The following is a 20,147-nucleotide window of genomic DNA, read 5'->3' on the forward strand; positions in this document are numbered from 1 at the left end:
ACATACACAGAGAACATAGCAAGGTATTTCAGGTTTTTTATTAGCACTAGTTTGGAAATCACAGCGTGAGTGAATTTCCTGAATTTCCAAGAACTGTTATCTTACATGGAATTGATCTGTTAGGTCTTCCTTGTCTGCAGAATTCTACCTGTATTGCTGGTTTTCAGATTCAGGGTCCTTAAGTAAATTCATGTAGAAAGAGGATTGTTTTGATTGAAATTTGGTAATATCCAAGTGATTATGCAAAGTCAGTAGGAAATGGCCTTTCTGCACTCTTAGAGTGTAGCACATGAAACTCGGCCCTCGTCCATGCAAGGGGTGTGTTTCACAAAGGCCCAGAACATGCACAGATGGGCTGCTAAACCTGTAGGAGCAGCCTGCTGATTAATAAGCCAATAGAGGAGATTTTAGGCTTCAGCAGGATCCTAAACCTAAGGGTTTGGTTGAATAAATGGGAAAAATACAATGAAGCATGATCAGCTGATAGCACCACCAGGCTGCGACACAAAGGTGCCCCCAAGCTTTCCCAGATGGTCACTGGCCAAGTTAAATGTGTGCCAGTAGCCAGAGGGGACAGGCATGCAAGAGGTGCCAAGGATATATACAAACCCTAGACCACCTGAGTTAGGGGGTTCTGTGTCAGGAACTGCTACCACAGGCCCTTTCTGACAACTCCTTGCAGTCACCATCCCCCATCCCTTGCAGTTCCTTTCATGAACACCATCAGGGTGTCTTAGGCTGCCTAACTGTTAGGGTATGTTCAGCTTCTCTGTATGAAAGAGGGAAATCAGTAAAATATTTACAAAAGATGGAAAACAGAGAGCAACTGTAATAGACTAGTAAGTTCTTGTTAAATAGGAAAATACTGTCCCTTAAATCACGTAAAAGTCTTGATGATGACTTCCATGGCACTGTAAACTTGAACTAGTATCCCTTTTTAGTAATATAGCCTGAGTGGCAATATTTCAGGCTAATCCACCATATTTCAGGCTAATCCACTTGCCTCATCAGAATCTAGGCCTGCTAGACCTTGACGACCTCTATCAGATTTTCCAAAATATCCTTTTCCTGTAAAGTATGTATGATATTATGACCCAAAGAGTTGTTGCAGTGAGGTTTTGAGTCAGATGCTCTGCGTGGGATTGACTGTCTTGCATCTTCCACTTAAAAGGGAAGTAGTTTGCAAAAACTTGGTGTCCAATGTATACGAGGATTGAGTTCATTCCTGAAAGGAAGCACAGGGTTATACCATCTGAAAGAACAGGTATGGGCTTGCTTCAGAGCAAGCAGGCAGAGGTGTGCCAGGCTTATAAAAGAGAATGGCACCAAGACATCAACTGCTAATGTCATTTGCCCCAAAGATGCTACACACTGTTTTCAAATACAGTCTGAGGGGTTCTCTCCCCCAAAACATTTATTAAAAGAAATACAAATAATCTCTGTGCTAAATTGAAAATACAGCCAAATCAGTATGCTGCAATTATATTAATAAGGAGAATAATAACAGTTACTGTTTTCAGAGTGGATGAGTGCCAACCAATCTGGTCAGATCTGCTGCCTTTACAAACAAATGCTGACTGCCCTTCAAAGCTCTGGGGTTTCTGGTAGGAGGTAAGATACCCTGCTGTCACCCTGCCTATTTTCCTATCCAGACAACAGGAACCAAAGTTGCTGAAAGGTCCCCTCTGCTGTGGCTTTGCATTCTCTACTCATGTTTGCTGTGTGCCCAGTGTGGTTAAAACCACAGTGGCATACTTTGGGAAACACACTTATCTAAAATCACAGAGACACAACCTACACAGCAGCCCAGGGGATTTAGTCTTCCACATCTTCAGAAGTGGTATTACTCTGTTGACAGGCCTGTGAGTTTCCCATTAGGTTACACAAGTCTCAGCAGTCCCTTCCAAAACCAACTTTGAACAGCTGTGGTATTTTGCTTGGTACTAGGCAGCTGTTCACTGGGACCTTGACTTGATACCAAACTCAGAACAGTCATTAGGCAATAGCAGCTTTTAGCCCTCATTTAAAGAATTTATTGTCCCTCTCTCCTAAATATCTGGTCTCAAGTGTCCCAGTTCTATGTAAAGGTTCCACTCAATCATTCTGGAATCCTTCAGGTGACCTCAGTCTAAATCCCTACTTTCTTACAGACAATGGAAGCGAAGAAAACAAAAGGATAGTATCAGTGCAGAAAGAATTGTAAGGAATATGTCTCCTGATGTTTTTACTGACCTGGGTATAAAAATGGAGCACCTGACCACCATTTCTTGACATCCACAAGGTAATATATCAGCAGTAATAGGATGAAGGCAAAACAGCTCATGGTTGTCACATATGATATTGACCTACAAACATTTTCAGTAGAAAGAGTAATATTTAGAGAACTATGTGATAACAGATCTCAATGTACAAAAGATAAAACATTCTCTGAGCTAAAATAGTACTTTAATGAAATCATATGAAATGTTTGATCTCTTTGCTTACCATAAGTTCTTGTTTATGGGAATAAACCCTTCTTCTTTAGAACATTTTGTCAAGATAGCAGAAATAACTCCCTGAAACAGAAAGTCAAGTTTATATAACCACTGCAGCATGTTTCAGAAATATTTGCATTGCATTAAGATACATGTCTTTTAAAGAGCTACATAACTATCAGACTTACCATTACTATGCCCCATATGATGAACCGACTCATAATTTGTTTGGGCTGGTCTTTGTAGAACAAAGTAATTTTTCCTGCCTTATAAAAAAATTACAAAAAAATAATTAATGCCCATTAATGTAACCATGTTTCAAAAGCCAGATATATTTTCCACCAGCTACCTGTGCTAAGATAGAGACCATGAATGGGATTTCTATCAGCCAGGTTGTTGAAAGCCTCAAAATGAGGACTCTTTGTAAAGAATGGACACACAAGGGGAAAGTATGTAAATGCAACCCAATCAGCAGTAGAGGTGCACCTTTTCTCCCTTTCTTTCTGTTAACTGAGGAAGGGGACAAGCATCTTTATTAGGTCAACACAACATAATTGAGCTCCCTCTCCCTTGGTAAGGAACACCACCAGAGCCAGCCCCAAGAGCTTCTCCACAGCATCCCTGACCCACCCAGAGCACATGCTTCTTTTCATACACCAGTAAGCAATGTGTCCTGATAATTCACTCCTCAGTGTCACACTTCTCTTCCAAGCTCTGCCTCACAGATATTCCAAATCAGTTTTTACCCAGCGCTACATGTGGTAACATTTCTTTCCCAGCACAAGAGTTCCAGTTTGGTTCACAGCTGCTGCACCATCAGAAAAGCCAGCAGTGCATCAAAACTGCATCAAAAAGTGCAGTAGTTTAAACAGTTGTGACCTGTGAGCTTTTGGTGTTGGTAACACCAGTATGAAGCCCTGCATCTCTCTTGTCAGGGAAGGTGAGCACACAGCACCTGTGCAAGATGGTTATCACTGCACAACAAGCAGAAAATCAGCAAGGGGGAGCAAGTACATCTGCAACTTTTGAAACTCTTACGATGAAGCTGTGCAGTTTGTGTGTTTCAGCCTTATTTTCCAACATGCAGAGCCAGCCTACTCCCAGCATAAGCCCAGCCTTGAAAGACCAGGTGTCTATTTTGCAAGCTTTTTGTGTCCATCCCTTACAAAAACTGAGAAGAAGTCTCAGTGTATCTAATGCAAGCTACTGCCATTTTAGTTTCCACTTCTCTGGCACTCACCTCAGGCTAAGCCATTGCGAAAGCATTGTTCTGAAAAAGGTTTTGCTAGAACCAGTCTCAGCCTTATGTAAAGAAACCCAGTTGCCTCCCCACTTCCAAGTTGCCTTCAAATCTTCCCATTATAGCATGCAGCCAGAAAAAAAATGAGGTACCTGCAGTCCCAAAAATGCCATAACAATGCTATTTATGGTCCCCAGGATCCCTTCAGGATCATATGGCATCGTTGATTGGTAAATCACCTTAGAGAGAAAATAGCTGTTACAGAGAACCCAAGAAACCAAACTCCTTTCTTTTAAATCCCCCTGCACATATAATTCCCAAGCCACTCCTGACATAACTGCAAACCAAAAACTACTTACACCTGAAGAGGGATGCTGATACATATGCTTTTCTCCAAGAAGCAAGCGGTCAATGTAACCTGCTGCTCCTCCAGTGCAGTTGGGATACTTTCCAAAGTCCCCAATGCCCCCAGGACCGAGATAGCCCCTAGGACAGAGGCAGAGAGGTTGTAGCACAAAATGTTGTTACAGTCCAGCTGCACAGCCACTGGCCCACTGACCCAGCACACTAAATGCTCTGTTTTCCCAGGCTAGAGGCACACATTGATGACACTGCAGTGATCATGTATTGCTGCACACAGACCTCAGGGAGATTTTAGTCCTCTTCTTTAGATAGAACAGAAGAGTGACATCGCCTGTACAACATCTGGTACTTCAGTACCAAAGTAAAGAAAGTTTTTTCACATGATGGATGCTTCTTTTAACACTGCTGGCCTGAAAGCTCTTCCCTCCATTCTTTCCCTGTGGCTAATAAAATGCGCCCTCTACTCAGTAGAAGAGAACCAACTTGATACTCCACATTAAGTTGTCTGAGTGCATGGTCTTACCTGGGACAATCTGGCACTGGTAACAAGAAGGTCAGGCAGAGCCAAATTGTTTCTAACACCAGAATAAAAATCCACTGTGGCCAGTAGGGGAGAATATCCTGCAGAGCAGGGAATTGTCCTTCCTGCATGAGATGGAGGGAGGGGGTGTTAGCTGGCAAGTAAAAACCATGCCCTTGGGGACAACCTGCACTTCCTGGCAGCCAGTCTTGTACCCCAGGTACAAGAGGGAGAAGTCATTACAAAACTGGGTTCTACCAATAGAACTTTCTTTTTCACAAGCAATTTCCAGACACTTAGTTACTTGGGGCAGGGGGGAAAAACAAACCAAAACAAAAGCCCTTAATGTTTTTTAGCTTCGAAAATGTCAAAAGGAATTTTGATTCATACATAGAACAAAAGCCTTTTGGGAAAACAGAAAGGCCAAAACCCAGTATTACTTTCCCCTGCTGTGAAAAATCTTTGCCAAAATTAACTGGACAAAACGCAGACTACAGGATTTATCAGTTCAGTTGTCAGAATCTCCCCACATAACTCACCCAAGTCCCACTATCAGCCCTCGTAAACAGGAGTTCAAGAGCAGCAACCACCAGGTATGTGAATCCCAGCCTCTGGAGCACGCCTGGAATACGCAGATTATCCCAGGACACTGGAAGACATGCAAGCAATGTGGAAGAGGAGCAGACACAGGCTCTGCTGTAAATACAAAAGTGATCCTTCTTCAGGGAGAGCTGAGATCCACTGCACCTGTGGGTACAAGGGACACCTCCACTCTGACGTCCCAATTTTCTGTACATCAAAGTCCTGGGAAAGTCATTAAGACAATCAACAGTGGTTGGCACAAGAGTCTTAACAGAGAGAATTGCATCAGTGCAGAACTGAACAGCACTCCACAAGATACCATCCAGCTGTTTTTGCAGCAGCCCAGCCAAGGAGGCAGGAACAAGTTACAGAAATGCAAGGAAGACAAGTTCCACTCACAAGGTCCAAGGCAGTAATTGGGATTCACAACTATGATTCCCAGCAGGATTAGCACAAAACTCCTCCAGATGATTTTTCTAAGCACCTTCCACTTGGAACTTCCCCACCTCAGCACGGAGCCCAGTGCCAATGCTATTGATGTCCCCATGATGAACACAAACCTGGAGAACAGAGCAGATGGGAAATGGAGCTGACAGATGTCTCATAATATGTATGAGTGACAGCAAACACTAAAGCTGGCAGAGTGGCCTGCATTGGTCCAACAGAGATGCATGCACTGAGTGAAACTGGGTGATTTTATTTCCTCTGATTGCTAGGAATTTCTAGGCTACTGAGCTTGCACTATGGGACACTTCTGCCTTTTTCAGTGGTCAGTTGAGGTAGGGTTGTAATTGCAGTCAGCTCTTTTTCCAGCAATTTACATGATACCAAAAAAATCCATTACCCAAAATCAAATTAGCATCTTCAGAACAGTCAAACACCAGCTTCAAATCTATGATTCAAATTGAGAACTGACCTACTCCTCTCCTCTAGCTTAGGTTCACAGTCCAAGTCCAGCTCCCTACTCCAACAGAATCCAGAGCTGGTGTAGAGAAGCATGTTAGGGGCAGATGGGATAATTGCTTCTCCATAAGACCATTCTTTGGTTATAGAAATATCAGCTTAATCCAAAATTTATTTGGTTCCTTTATCTATGGATACACACCAGTCCAGCTTTGAATCTTGCCAGACTGGCAGCTTTTAACACAGTGGCATGGCATTGAGCTCCTCAGGGATACTGCACTTCCACAGGCAGGGTAACCCGGGCCTTGTGTGTGGGAAGGAGGAGGATGTGGGCACCAAACCACTTAGCTCTTCTACTGGTTCATGAGGGTTATGTTGTTATTTGTAGGGGCAGACTACTATTGACTGTTTTACACAAATTCATCCCTCCAAATACATTTCCACATGGAGGCAAGGTGCACACAAAGTTCCACTTGCAATATTTAATACAAAGAATCACTTGATACAAAAACTATTCTTCAGGAAAACTTACCATGGAAACACCAGATCTGCCACTGTTAATCCTACAGAGAAATACAAAGGAGCATGTTACCTATCTTGAACCCTCCTCACATTTAACTATATTACTGCTGATTTTCTAGAGGAATTGCAGGCTGCTAGCAACTATTTATGTCTCAAAACCTAAAACATGTTACAAACAAAACCTACAAAGAGCTAATCATATTGCTTCACTGCATTTGCCACTCTTCAAGAATAGGGTCAGAACTGATTGCTGTGCCTTGGGAAAGATTTCAGGGATGGGATCCTTGCTGTTCTCCCAGGCATTACAATGCTTGACTTCATCCCCATCAGCTTACCAATCAAGGCATTATGTTTTTACAGCACTGAGCAACATCAGCTTGACTAGGGTCATTTAGCAACCCAGGAAAGTTAAAGATATGACCCTGTATCACAAAAGAAAAGGTTACACACAGACTGTGATGTGAAACCATGCTGTCATGAGGAGGACTACACTCTGCTTTGCCCATTTAACCAACAGGCAGATTCCCTGCTGAGGCAAACCAGGACAGCATCCCAGCCTTTGGCTGAGCAACAGCTCACTGCAGCAGCTGCAACACCAACCATTTCTAGATACTGCTGCAGTTAAAACCCAGAGCAACTGTCTCCTCAATTGTACTTTACCATTCCAGCTCTCATGTTTGAAGAACCAGTATTTTCCTCCTCCATAGTTAACAAACACCATAATTACAAGAGAGAGCCTAAAAAGACAACAAAACCACAAAGTATCACATGTCGATGAAATGCATATTTATGAACACAAAGTTAATGATTACTACTCCCACTGATGCATTTCTAACTCTGAGATTTGATTTATTTTATTTTTAAAGCAACATTTCCTAGGTTTCCAGCTTTACCAACCAGTAAGCCATGTTTCAAAAATCATGGGTGGTGGTGAACCAAAGCAAGCTCCTTGTAGCATTTCCATACTGAATACGTTGGTTTTTTGCATCATCTGCCACAACTTTGATGTCTCCTCAAATTAGATCAATTACAAAATATTTTGGAATATCTGAGAATTAAAATCTTGATTAACTTCCAAGTAAAACAGACCACCTTGAACTGTCCATCTGCTATATATTGCCACACACTGTCAAACCACTGGAAAAGTGTCATTCCCCTTGGAAGAGCTGATTTTGAGCAACTCTTAGGCTCACCCTCGGAAGGTGTCCAGGGACCGCAGGCGCTGCCGCGAGCCCGAGCTCCACGACTGCGGGGCAGGATCACAGTTAATGGAGTCTGTGGTGTTCGGGGATCCGAGCTCCTTCAGGAACAAACCAGACACATGAAGAGCACATCAGCAGCTGCACCAGCTGACTAGGGAACAAAGGATAGTAAACTGCAAACTTTCACACACACAGTCTTTATTGTCCCTGTCTTTCTTTTGTCTACTTCTAACCTCTTCCTGGCTTCACCACATTGCAATAATGCGTGCAGATGCTCCAGGCTACCTTTGACCAGGCAGAAGAACGCAGTGAAATGAGCCTGTGCTTGAGACTCATCAGAGCTGGGTCCCCTCCAAATCAACCAGAGACTTGCCAACACTGAGTACTGCTTTATAACAGAGCTGAGCAGATCCAGTTGCTAACGCTCAAACAGGAGCCCCCCAACCCATCAGCACTTGTCTGACACCACAGAGAGACTTTGGAGATTGCTGTAGAGCTCTGCTTCAAAGTCTTTTGATTCTAGACAGGTTTGGACCTCTTCAATATGAAGCCCAGACTCTGATGAACTATATACATTCTACTACAAAATGAGGATCCCATACAAATGCCGGTTCTAGGGGTGCCAGAGAAATTCTGATTTCATTTTTTTTGCTAAATTCCTGCTGTGCTGGAAGCAGTAATGAAGGCTGTGATTTCCCTTACACTGACTATGTTAGAAGGGAACAGTATTTTTACCAACACATTTGTTTCAAAGGAATTAAAGAGGGCACAAAGATGTATGTTCAAAACTTGCAAGAGCTTTATAAGGAATCCACTACACTTGCATGGAAACCCAGTCTAGCACTCTCCATTGACATAAAATTGCCTATCTGACATCAGTACAAGATTTGCTAAGGGGAACGCACACAAGGGGAAGATGATTAGTAATAAACAAGTCCCCAGATGTCCAGATAGTGTGTGTTTCTTAGAAATGCAAACATTACAGAATGCAAACTAAAGATACTGTGGTCACTCACAGAGTTAATCATACGATCAGTTGCTCTGGGATTCAGTTTCTTGTAAACCCAGTTTCTGACTGGATCAATTCTGAAAATGAGTAACAGTTTAAAACACAAAACAAAGCCAAAAGTACTTTATAGTTAATTTCACCTTAATAGAAGCTATTTAGCAGAATAAAAGAGAAGTTTTGACAGTTCCTATTTCTGTTTTTACAGCTCACATAGGTAATACTGAGATTCAGCCAGCACCTAGGATCTCAGTTAAGTCCAGCTGTGGAAATACACTGACACAAGCTCATGTTTGGGGGTTTTATTCTCGGGTTGCTTACAGGCAAAGATGATTTACACCTTTCAGTAAAGGGTAGAAGGTTGCATTTGTTACATGCACTTTGGTCTCACTGCCTTGGATTACTGATTCAGAACTAGACAAGGAACAAGGGACATCAGGGTGCAGCAGGGCATTTGTGAGGTTACAGTGAACATCAGTTGCTCTGCACACAGACTACCAAGGCTGTAAGATATCCCTCGAGTGAAATTGCATTACTCTGCATTTCTTGCCACATGTGCCACAACGTGCACATGGAACCTGATAACAGGATCTGATGTGCAAGCAGGGCTACAAGTGAGACTCCAAAGTATTGCCACGCTGAGATGTGTGGTCTTAAACTGGCACGTGCAAGGAAGAAGTTCACTTACTTCATGAGAAGGCGCCCAGCAATCAGGAGAGCAAGGATCCCCACGTAAACCAGGAAAGCAAAGAGAATAGCTACATGAAAAGGGAAGAACACAACTCTATAAATGATCTAACAAAACCATCCAGCAACCTGGGCTTGGCCAAGAGAGACACAAACACGACACAAAGCCCAACTCCTCGATCATTATCCCCACTTCTCTATGCAATAAACATCCCAGAGGAAAATCAAAACCCACAGCAAAACCCCCAAACTACCCAACACAAAAGCAGGTTAGTTTCAAAGTGCAGCTCAGTGACTCCACATCTTGGCATAAAAAGAGCAAAATAAAACCGCATTGCATCACAAGACACTAGTGAGAGAAGAGCTGATGTGCTGTGATATGTTCTGAAGAAGGAAGTAGAGATTTCAAAACAGCCTCAGTGTGAAGAAGATAGGGGACAGGGCAATACACCTAGTTAGCAAGCATGGAGAATTTTTCTTTACAGTTAGGAAACTGGAAGAACTGAAGAATAATGTAATGGAAAAGAACAGACACAGACAAGAGTTTGAAACAGTCCTGGATAAGAGATGAACAAAAAAAAAGAAGGTCAGGTTCTAAATTTAAAGTGCAACAACAAACAAAAATCCAAACAAACACTGTGTGAATTGTTTCCCATTTTGTGAGAGAAGATAGAGGGAAGAAGAGGGAGGATTCTGCATATATACAAAACCATGCAGGGAAACAGGAAGTAGTATCTCCCTCCAGACACATACCCACTGATTTTTCTGTACTAATGCCTGCTGCAAAAATGTTGAGGGCAGACAGGATATCATGTGAAGAGGCCTGATCCTGGTCAGGGCCTCAAGATGGGTGTATAAAACATAGGGAGGATGTCAAGAAAGAAGAGGAGCAAGCCCATGACAACTCTCCAGCACAACATGAGTGGCTGCACTGGCTTCTTAGGAAGCTGGTTCTGCTGGGATACATGTGGGCTGTAGAATGAAAGGGAAAAAGAGAGCGCTACATACGGAGGTAGCTGTTGATAGGGCCTTCATTGATGATTAGGTCACAAGAAACAGTTTGGTTGCTTGTACTTATGGTCTTTACCACGAGGGAATAATTGCCAAACTCTCCAAAATGATACTGAATTCTGCAAATGATAAAGGAAACAAAACTCGGTGAGCCACCCCCAGTACATGCAGGTACCACTGCAGCACTCAGGGGGGCTGTCAGCCTGAGGAAAGGCAAGCCAAAAACTTGGACCCAACACTGTGATCTAACACAGAACTTGCCTCTTCCAAGCATTACCCTCCCCTAACCCAGCACCAATTCTTTACCACACATGCACTGCCATCATTTGTCTTCTTGAGCTAGAGACTCCCTGCAAGAGAAACCAGGTGCTTGCACATGCTGCCTCAATGAACATCGGTTTTGCTCCTGCTCGCACCTTTCAGCACAATTCCAAAGTACACCACACTGTTACAGCAGTGGGGTGAAGGCTGAGCTCTAGGTCTAAAAGTTGGGGAAAAGGAGGAGATGAGCAGGCAGTGAAGAGGCACAATGCTCCAAGGGGGAAAAAAAACCCAAAAAACCAACAACAAACCAACACAAATAGAGGATAGCACTATCCATGTACTCCCTGGGGCTGGGCCACCTACTTGCAGAGATCTCTGTCACCCACAGAGCTGTTGAGCAGCAGGGTGAGTGGATGCTGCGTATCAACCATTACCGACGCCGTGCCTGGTTTTCTCAGGCTCTCGTTGCTTGGTGGGACAAACGCCAGGAACTGATACAAGCACTGTAGAAGAAGAGGGTGAAGGGAGCTCATTAGTGCCAAAGGAGAGTGAAACGGGGTTCTGCCTTGCATGGTGGCAAAGACAAGGAAAGATGCCACGGGGCTGGAGCATCTCCTGCGGAATTCCCTGCGTGCTGCTCGAAGGTAAAACCGAAGCGAAGCGACCTGACGAAGCCGCGGGGAGACGCCGGAGAAGCGGAGCAGCCCCGCCGCTGGCCGGGCTGTCAGAAGCGGAGGCCGGGGGTGACCCCAACCCGGCACAGCCCCTCACCTGGTGGCAGGAGCCGGAGCGGGCAGCGACGTTGAGGCCCGGGGCGGGCAGCTCGTTGCGGACGAGCAGCAGCGCCTGGTCCATCCGCCCCGACCGCCGCCGCTCCGCCGCCGCCGCCGCCGCCCCGCCGCGGGGCCCGGGCGCGCCCTGCCCGTCGGGCTGCGAGAGGCCGGGCGCCATCAGCAGCGCGCCCAGCGCCGCCGCCACCGCGGCCACCAGCCCCGCCGCCGCCGCCATCGCGCCGCGCTCCGCCCTGGGGCGGGGCCGCCGCCGCCACCGCCCCGCGGGCCGCGCTTCCCGGTGTTTTCCGGGGTCAGGCGTCCCTGTCCGCCCGACCGCCCGCGGCTCGGGCCCGCGTGCGCGGAAACGCGGGAGGATGCGCAGCGCGGCGAGCGTCGAGCTTGCGGCCGCCTTTAACACGTCCCGCTGCCACGCGTGGCCTCTCGTCATAGGCTGCAGGCGCCGGAGCGCGGTGCCTGCGGGACTCCTGGGCAGCCGGCACTGAAAAAGCCGTAAAGGCGTTCATCCCCCGGTTGGGAAGAGGGTTCTGCTTAGCCTCTGTCTTTCACGGAGGATGCGGAAGGCACGGCCATGGAAAAGAAACCGCATTTCGTTAGGAGGGAGCTTCTTCCCAGAGACGTGCCATCCATCTCGCTGGCGTTACTGCTTGCGGCCGTCCTGCTCCTTAATGCCTTTCTCTACCTGTACCTCAACAAGTTTTCCAGCTCTCTGGGACGAGTCGAAACGGACTCTGGCCTCTGCCCTTTTGGGCATTTCAAATTCGGAGCGGTGAAGAATTGTTCCCCGTGGCTTTCCTGCGAGGCCATAAATAGGGAAGTCAGGAAACTCAAGTGTGTTGGTGAAGGTGCTGTGAAAAAGGTGAGTTTGGATTTTCTTTCTTCTCTTCTCTGGATAAAGAGCTTTCACATTTTGCTGCCTAATTAACGCCAGCACTGCTGTTATGATTATCCTCTCAGCAGCTAATTACCGTAGGCATCCGCGACCATATGGCTACTGATAAGGCGAACACAACAGGTACGAGAGCATAACCTGGGCCACCTCTCTGACACCAAATGACATCCAGCTACACAAGCAGAATCACAGACTGGTGCAATCCTGGCAGAGTGAGACTGGCTATTTGGGTGATATAAAATAACTTAATTCATATGCATTGTCCATGCCAAAGAAAATGTAGGAAATCGTGATATAACTGTGGCATTGGAAGGGGCTTGCTGTGACAGGTACACGGCTCTACCTAAAGCTGACTGTGCCTGGTGACTCTAATTTGCAGTTGTGACTAGCCAGTCACAGGAAGAGGTCAGCAGCAGCTGGTAGCTGTTCATCGAAGAAGGCTCTCCACGTGTCTTATGTGTTTCTTGTATGTTCTCAGGTCTTTCTTTCTGAGTGGAAGGAAAAGAAAGTGGTCCTTTCACAGCTCACCAACTCAGAGCTGAAGGAGGACTTTCTCCATGGACTGAAGATGCTGAAAGCCCTTCAGAGCAAGCATGTTGTTCGGCTGCTTGGCTACTGTGAGCAGCAGTTCACAATCCTCACTGAGTACCATCCTCTTGGTTCACTGAGAGGCCTGAATGAAACTCTCCACATTCCCAAATACAAGGCCATGAACACCTGGCATCGCAGGCTGATGCTTGCTATAGACTACGTGAGTGTCATTCGGTACCTGCACAGCAGCCCCCTGGGCACCTTAGTGATGTGTGACTCCAATGACCTGGACAAGGTTCTCTCCCAGTATCTCCTGACAAGTGACTTCCACGTTCTGGTGAATGATTTGGACGCTCTGCCTCTTGTGAACAGGAGTGCTGGCAGGCTGGTGAAGTGTGGTCACAGGGAGCTCCGGGGTGAGTTTGTAGCTCCTGAGCAGCGTTGGCCCTATGGAGAAGATGTGCCATTCGAAGATGACCTCATGCCTCCCTATGATGAGAAAACAGACATCTGGAAAATCCCAGATGTCTCCAATTTTTTCTTGGGCCATGTTGAAGGAAGCGACATTGTACGACTGCATCTGTTTGACATCCATGCAGCGTGTAAGAAGAAGGACCCGGCAGAACGGCCCTCTGCCCAAGAGGTCTTAGACACCTACAGGAAAGTTTTAACTCTGCTTATTCGGGAGGCAGCCATGCCTAGTACTAGAGAAATGTTATAGTGAATCATGAGGCAAACAACATGCTGGGGTTTTAAGTTAATGTCCCTCCTATTTATGTAGCTTGCCTGATGGGCAAAATCTCTGTCCCCAAAACTGAGAAGAAAAGAACAGCTGAACTTGTACCTCTTGATTAAAAGAAAAAAAAATCCCCCTAATCCAAGAGCTGTGCAAGCTTTCCATTGGCATGTTCAATCTACCATTGGAAGAGGAGGAGGGAGAGAAAGGAAGGTGTGTGGGTGCAGGGAAAATTTGTTCCTTAAGAAATGATAAATTTTCTTTTGCAACATATACACAAAAAAATATCTTAAAAATTAGAGAAAAATAGCTGAAAAAATATTGGTCTACCTTAACTTGTTGCTGGAGACTGGAGAGCAGAGACCATGGCATGCCCCCCACAAGCTTTGGGCTGATTACTGTGACTTTGGCCTGTGTTGCACCCACAGAGCCCTATCTACTTTCCCATGCAGTAAAAGCAGTGGTCACTCAGAAAGGAGTACCCTGTTTCACTTTAGGTTTTGGTGAGCCCCAGGGCCTGAGCTGCAGTGGCAGTCTGTCCCTGCTGGCTGGGGCATAGGCTGTTTTTGGAGCTGTATGGCTGTTGCTCCTGTATCCCACAATAGCAAGTGTGTGGCCACTTCTGGAAGCAAGAAGATGATGCAAATTCTGAAGAGTCTGCTTACAGACACAGGTTCTTGGTTTTCAAGCCTTTGTCCTGTGTTATTCCCAGATGAGCTCTTCCAAGATGAAGCTGTCAAATGCAAGTCTCTCGCCCCTCTGTAATCCACAGAAATGCTGAACACTTTGGAAAAGAGCTGAAGCGTGTCTTTATTTTTTTTTCATTCACCTATCTATCCTGGCTTAATGTCATCATGATTTGATGGAGAGGAGAATAACAAGGAACTGAAAGAGAATGTGACTTCCACAGCAATAAGCATTAAACACAACCTTTGGAAAAGAAAATTCCTGTATTCAGAGCATACAACTGTATTCAAACTCCATTAAGGATAAAGGAAGGCTGCTAAAAAGTAATCTTTTTAGTGTGTTAGGAAAAAGCTTGAGGTAACCTACATGAATGTAACAGCCTGGTACCAACAGCTAGAAAGGAAGAGCAATGATGCCTTAATCCAGCAGTAGGCTGTGTTTGGTGGGACTGGGATCCAGGATGTAGTCCCCTTGGTGAAAAACCAGGAATAATATGAATGAGAAACATGGACTCCACCATTGTCCACCTGAGGACTTTCTGTGCTGTGGACTAAATCTTTGAAAAGCCTAAGAGACAACTTCTATATTGTGACCTGAGAGGTGATTTCTAAGCAGAGAGGTACACTGTCCTTTTTGCTCCTTTTTGAAGAGTTTGGTTTGTTCTTGTCTGTGCTGCTATTCCTCTGCAAATAAACCAGCCATGTTCTGACTGCACTGAGATCATGCAGTCATTTCATAATGTACAATGTTCAAATCTTGGTATCAGAATTTTATTATAAATTGGAAAAATCTCCTGCAAATAAGGAAATTAATTCCTGATATCATACAATACAAGCTGCTGATTATGCCTTTCCTTTCCCTCTGGGCAATGTCTTTTCTTAAATTAGACTTTTGCCATTTTCCATTTATTCATTCCTTCCTTGCAGCTTTCCTACTGAGGTTGTCAGAAGACAAAGCTTAGAAATCAACTTTTCCAAAAGAGAGCAGTGATTGTGGATGCTTTGGGTTTGTTTTGGACTTTGACTCAAAACGCCTAAAAGAAGCATGGGGAAAAGAAATGCTCTGTTGAAAATGCATCATCCAGCCCATGAACTCTTGACTTCTTATTCTTAGGGTTAGAGTTCTACAGTTCCAGTATGAATACAAGATGTGCAGCAGTTGAAAAAGTCTCCTGTTACAGCACCTTGAAGCCAGGGATAAGGCTTTAAAGGGTCAAGGGTCATATCTTCTGCATGTTTCCCCCACAATAATTTGTTACCTTTTGTTAGCCAGCGTGTACACTTGAAAGGGAAATCATCATCTGATGGCTGTAAATAACCATTCCATGAAGGGTTTTTAAGAGTGTAGCAAGGACAGACAAGAACCTGACAAACATCTTGTGCTGGTGTCTCTTGGTTAAGACAAGCTTCTGCTGGGATTCTTGCCCTGTTGTGTACTGTTGCACCTTGCAAACAGCCATATTAATTTCACCAAGTGAAAAAAATGTGGAAAAATTCTGGTTCGGAATAATTATCTTGCCATGGAGATGATTCCCTGTTCCTGGATGAAATAATCACAAATTTTTTTTAAAAGAGGTGTCTCCCTAAACATTCACCTTGAGCAGTGGCTTCTCCATGTCTCTTTCCCATTCCCTCTCCTTCAGCTTGTGTGTTATTCAGCATTGTATTTCAGCAGGAATAAATCAGATTTGTTCTGAATACTATATTATGGAGCTGCAGTTTCTTTTTTTGGATGTTGTTTTTGTCTGTGAGGAAACACTAGATGGCAGCATGAAGGTCAGTTTAGAGTCAGTTATTAGCAGCTGCCTCTGAAGCCCAGACATGGACAGAATCTGGCCTTGCAGCCAGTATTTTCCTAGCAAACTTCCCTTAAAGGTAAACCCCTTAAAGATATCATTGTGTTTGCTTTAGTGAGTTTGAGGGAACAAGACAGATAGATATAGGGGCTGACCTGTTGGCCACACATGCCACTTCCTCTTTAACTTGCTCATGGACTTTGTGTGCTTTACTGTCCGTTTCTATCTCAACCTGGTGAGACCAAAACCATGCCACCTCCTTCCAGTCTTTCTGTAAAATCAGATGTTTGCATCTTTCTATTCTTCCTTGCTAGCTTCTTCTGCAATCTCGTTTGCATGAATCCATCCAGTCCTTCCCACATTTCCAGCTTCTTTTCCCTTAAAGGGAAAAGGCAAGGCATGACAGAGAGGGGGAAAAGGGGCAGGACAGCCCTACATGCAGTAGTCTCCCCTCTTTCCAGTTCTCTTTTCTGGGCATTTCAGTCTTTACCACCAGTCACAGCCTTTGATAAACATTCAGGGACTTTGCTGCCTCAGTACAAGCAGCTCTTGTCTGTCCAGTGGAAAGCATCAGAGGATGAAGGGCAGGAAGAGGCCTGTTCACAGCTGGGAGCCTGCAAGTCCCCGGCCAGCTCTAGACCAGTGGCCATGACCTCCCCTGCTAAGACCACTGCCACAGTTCTGCCTAACCTCAACAACAGCTGCTGGTTCTTATCTCAAGCTCTGATCAAGTGTCCCACATTCCCCGTCCTTTCCCACAAAAAATGCTTCTCTGGCAATGGTCATTTTCATGTTTCTTATTGTATTACTCTTCTTCCATCCCAAAAAGCCAGTCAAAGAAACTGCACAAAGATGCAGGTCACACAAGAAGGACAGTGATTGATGCTTATCTCCTTCAGAAAACTTCAGAGGAGGTTCCCCAAACCACCCTAGGTAATCAGTGCCGAGGCAGATATGATCCCAGTCATTCCAGGGCTTTTGTTTGCTGTCATTATCAAGATGAAGGCCCTGGGTCTGGCCCCTTTCCAAGGGTCAGAGCAACCCTTTTGCTGAGGTTAGTGTAACCACTTTACCCTTCTCTTTTGGGCAATGCCTCCTCTGCCATCCCTGCAGCAGTCCCACAGCGTATTTCACCCACCCAGCTGCTAGACAAAGAATCAGAGCAGAAGCCCTCTCCTAGACTCGAGAAATAGCCGCTGGTTCCCAGACTGAGCTCTGCTGGGACACTGCTGTGCTAGCAGAGGAGGAGAGCAGGACACTGGGGCCATGCTAGCTGAGCCTGCTGACAGTCTGGCTGCGGGTGGCAGCTGAGTCAGGGCCCACTACTGCTGTGGTGGACTCTATCCTTGGCCCAATGCTGTTGCCAAAACAAATTCCCAGTGGATTTCCTACTAAAGTTTAGCTTTTACCAGGCAGGTTTGTACTGCAGGTTATAGAATGGAAACCACCTCAGAGGTCTCTGTCTCAGAGCAGAGTCCCAGATTCAGTTCAAACCCACTGCTCCTTTCATTTTCTCCTCAGAGCCATCCAAAGAATAGCAGTGTCAAGGTTATGCTGATTCCCTTTCTAGATTGCCTGCTGGCTGCACACTTCTGGGGGGTCAAGTCTGATGGAGCATTTCCCATTTTGTACTATGGATTTCAGAATCCATCCTGAAAGCACTCCTATAACACTAAATCCTCTTGGGGTGAGCAGCCTTCATGGCAACTTGTTTGTATTGTTGTGTAGGTCTGGGTAAATACGGAGGAAATAAAAGGGACACAATGTATTTAATTGAACATTTGTTTGATTTTTATTTTTTGAAGGATCAGTTGAAAATCTGTGTTACTCTGTATTTAATAGAGTGGTAACTTTTAAATGTATCACATGTTGAGAATACCGCACAAAGTTTTTTTAAATTCTGTCACAATCTCTTAAATAATATTTTCCTTTCCACATAAACAAAACATCAGATCATTATCTTTGTGAAACAGAGGCAGTGGTGTTTGCCAAATATAATTTGTGAGCTATTTGGCAGAATATGCAACTGTAAACCGATTCTATCATTATGACTGTAACGTCTTACCAACAGTCAAGAGACCCTGGGAACAAGAAAAAAGTGGTTCTCAAGTTCTTCTGGCATGATATAATTGTATATTTGTAGAGTCCAACCAAATAAATTATATGCTACAGGGTACTTTTAAAAAAGGAAAAGGATTTTGTGGTTTTATTTTAATTGAGGCACTGTATACTTGAGATGACCACAAGGTTTCCAATAATTGTCAGTCTCTGTTCAGAAGTCTACAATCCAGTATTTATCAGGGTTAAATGGTGAATATATTTACATTACAGTGATATTTACATATCAGCAATTTTTTATTCTGTTTATCTCTGGGTAACTCAAAATGCATTAAAAAAGATGTATTTATATATAGACACACACACACACACACACACACACACACACACACACACACACACACATTCTTTGGCTATAATTTTTAAAAGACCAAGCTCACTGTTTCAGCATTCACATTTTGGATATGCAGTAACTGGATTTTCAAAACTGATAATATTCAGTAGCTCTCAGTCAAATTTCTAGTAGTTGCTAATGACTTTTGGAAAGTGAATTCTTTCCCTGTAAAGCTGGAAGACCCTTTTCAGCAATTCTCTTGATAAATCTATGAGACTGAAGTGAGTACTTTTATCAAGTACATTCTGGATTTCTTCATGGAATGAACAAAGTCTCCATAAAAGTTGTGATTTTTGAGTGTTTTTCTCCCTAAGAGCTCATTCCTAGTATGGAAGGAGAGTAGGGTGCTGTGTCTAACTAAAACTGAAACCCTCCAGGCTTGTTTGCCTGTAACGTTGGAAATGTGGCCACTAAGCTTGGGTCTCCATTAACTATGTTTAGCTTTTGCCAGTGCCATATATTATCATTACATATTATTAGTTTGGTGCCTACAGGCATTGGTCATGGGCCAGGATCCTGTAGGTCAGATGCTATAAAAGCACAGCACAAACTGACAGTCCTTTCCCTACATGCAGCTTTTGTACGAGAAAATATAAAACAACTTTTGTCCTCATGCATGAACAGCATGCACAATTATTGGTCATCCCATCCTGCCTCATCCAAGGCACAAATAAATGTGCTGCCTAACCTACATGGACAGGTAACACAACTTCTCACACAAAATTGCAACTGCAAGGACTGGCTGTGCTCTGACTGAATTCAAGAGCAGCTTGTATTCCCACTTCTGAACGTGCTTTAGGAGCCCAAGACTGAAACAAAAGCCCAAGATCTAAAAGGAAATAACAGTGTACCAGGCAAGCTAACCTGTAAAAGTCCTTTGCTGTTTGGGTCAGATTCTTCAAGGAAGTCATGCAGGAGGCCTGCACCCCCAGAACTCCTATTTCTACAGTCAAATAGGGGGAAGATCCCCCCTTTTCTTCAGGTTTGCTAGGCTGTCACACTCAGGGCAGCACCAGCTGTTGTGCTCCTCAATCTAACCCTGTCCTATCCATTGATTCACATTTACTAAATTCAGAGGGGTATGTGGAAGCAGAAAATCTGTCTCTGCCCATCTTTTAGGTTGGGGGCAGGTGGATAATCAAAGTCAGAAATCAAGCATTTCATTAAATCCAATGAACTGGGCAATGCTGAGCGAGGCAGTCTGTTTCTGTGTGCTGGAGGCTGCAGAGGACATGCCAGGACCTGAGCTCATGCTGTGTGGATGCAGGCCTTGGTGCCCTCTGCATGGGAGGCTGTGGGCAGGGTCCTGGGGTGTCCCAGTTCCTTCCCAGCTTGTCCAGAGCGAGCTGCAGGGTTAATACAAAGAGTGCCTTTAGTTACAGCTTAAATACAGCTTCTCTCCTCCCCATCCAAGGGAGCCTGATCTCAGCTGAGGTCTAGAGACAGTAATGCACTACAAAGAGCACCAAAGTTACTTACATTTGTTCTT

At 44.7% G+C, this 20,147-nt stretch overlaps 2 protein-coding genes across 4 annotated transcripts; one reads left to right on the top strand and one right to left on the bottom strand.

Moving 5' to 3' along the window:
* Positions 1 to 33: 33 nt before the first annotated feature.
* On the bottom strand, positions 34 to 11,629 carry HGSNAT (heparan-alpha-glucosaminide N-acetyltransferase). 3 transcript variants are annotated; one of them, XM_059470241.1, is made up of 16 exons: positions 11,546 to 11,597; positions 11,138 to 11,277; positions 9,501 to 9,570; positions 8,823 to 8,892; positions 7,798 to 7,904; positions 7,265 to 7,341; positions 6,615 to 6,645; positions 5,579 to 5,739; positions 5,137 to 5,246; positions 4,601 to 4,722; positions 4,074 to 4,200; positions 3,867 to 3,953; positions 2,663 to 2,740; positions 2,485 to 2,555; positions 2,233 to 2,345; positions 34 to 1,225 (listed from the first exon to the last, which is right to left on the bottom strand). In XM_059470241.1, exons 3-16 carry the CDS (start codon positions 9,503 to 9,505, stop codon positions 1,044 to 1,046), a joined length of 1,341 nt encoding a protein of 446 aa, XP_059326224.1. In that variant the 5' UTR covers positions 9,506 to 9,570; positions 11,138 to 11,277; positions 11,546 to 11,597; the 3' UTR covers positions 34 to 1,043. The 3 variants fall into 3 exon arrangements, with proteins under 3 accessions (XP_059326224.1, XP_059326221.1, XP_059326223.1); XM_059470238.1 differs by lacking the exon at positions 11,546 to 11,597 and adding an exon at positions 10,508 to 10,629 and having other exon boundaries at positions 11,138 to 11,346; XM_059470240.1 differs by lacking the exons at positions 6,615 to 6,645; positions 7,265 to 7,341 and adding an exon at positions 10,508 to 10,629 and having other exon boundaries at positions 11,546 to 11,629.
* Positions 11,630 to 11,970: 341 nt separating this feature from the next.
* On the top strand, positions 11,971 to 16,113 carry POMK (protein O-mannose kinase). The gene is made up of 2 exons (XM_059471277.1): positions 11,971 to 12,424; positions 12,936 to 16,113. The coding sequence occupies exons 1-2, from the start codon at positions 12,137 to 12,139 to the stop codon at positions 13,707 to 13,709; spliced, it is 1,062 nt and encodes a 353-aa protein (XP_059327260.1). The 5' UTR covers positions 11,971 to 12,136; the 3' UTR covers positions 13,710 to 16,113.
* Positions 16,114 to 20,147: the final 4,034 nt, after the last annotated feature.

Source organism: Ammospiza nelsoni, chromosome 4 (assembly GCF_027579445.1).
Source record: "Ammospiza nelsoni isolate bAmmNel1 chromosome 4, bAmmNel1.pri, whole genome shotgun sequence".
Taxonomy (NCBI): domain Eukaryota; kingdom Metazoa; phylum Chordata; class Aves; order Passeriformes; family Passerellidae; genus Ammospiza; species Ammospiza nelsoni.

Excerpts from the sequence above, each read along its gene's own strand:
- HGSNAT (XM_059470238.1), bottom strand. The coding sequence starts at position 11,346 with ATGCAAGGCAGAACCCCGTTTCACTCTCCTTTGGCACTAATGAGCTCC. Across the intron at positions 7,905-8,822 it reads CTGATCGTATGATTAACTCT|GAGCTCGGATCCCCGAACAC; the intron begins GTGAGTGACCAC and ends TTGTTCCTGAAG. Across the intron at positions 7,342-7,797 it reads TCCCTGGACACCTTCCGAGG|GCTCTCTCTTGTAATTATGG; the intron begins GTGAGCCTAAGA and ends TTGTCTTTTTAG.
- POMK (XM_059471277.1), top strand. The coding sequence starts at position 12,137 with ATGGAAAAGAAACCGCATTTCGTTAGGAGGGAGCTTCTTCCCAGAGAC. Across the intron at positions 12,425-12,935 it reads GTGAAGGTGCTGTGAAAAAG|GTCTTTCTTTCTGAGTGGAA; the intron begins GTGAGTTTGGAT and ends GTATGTTCTCAG.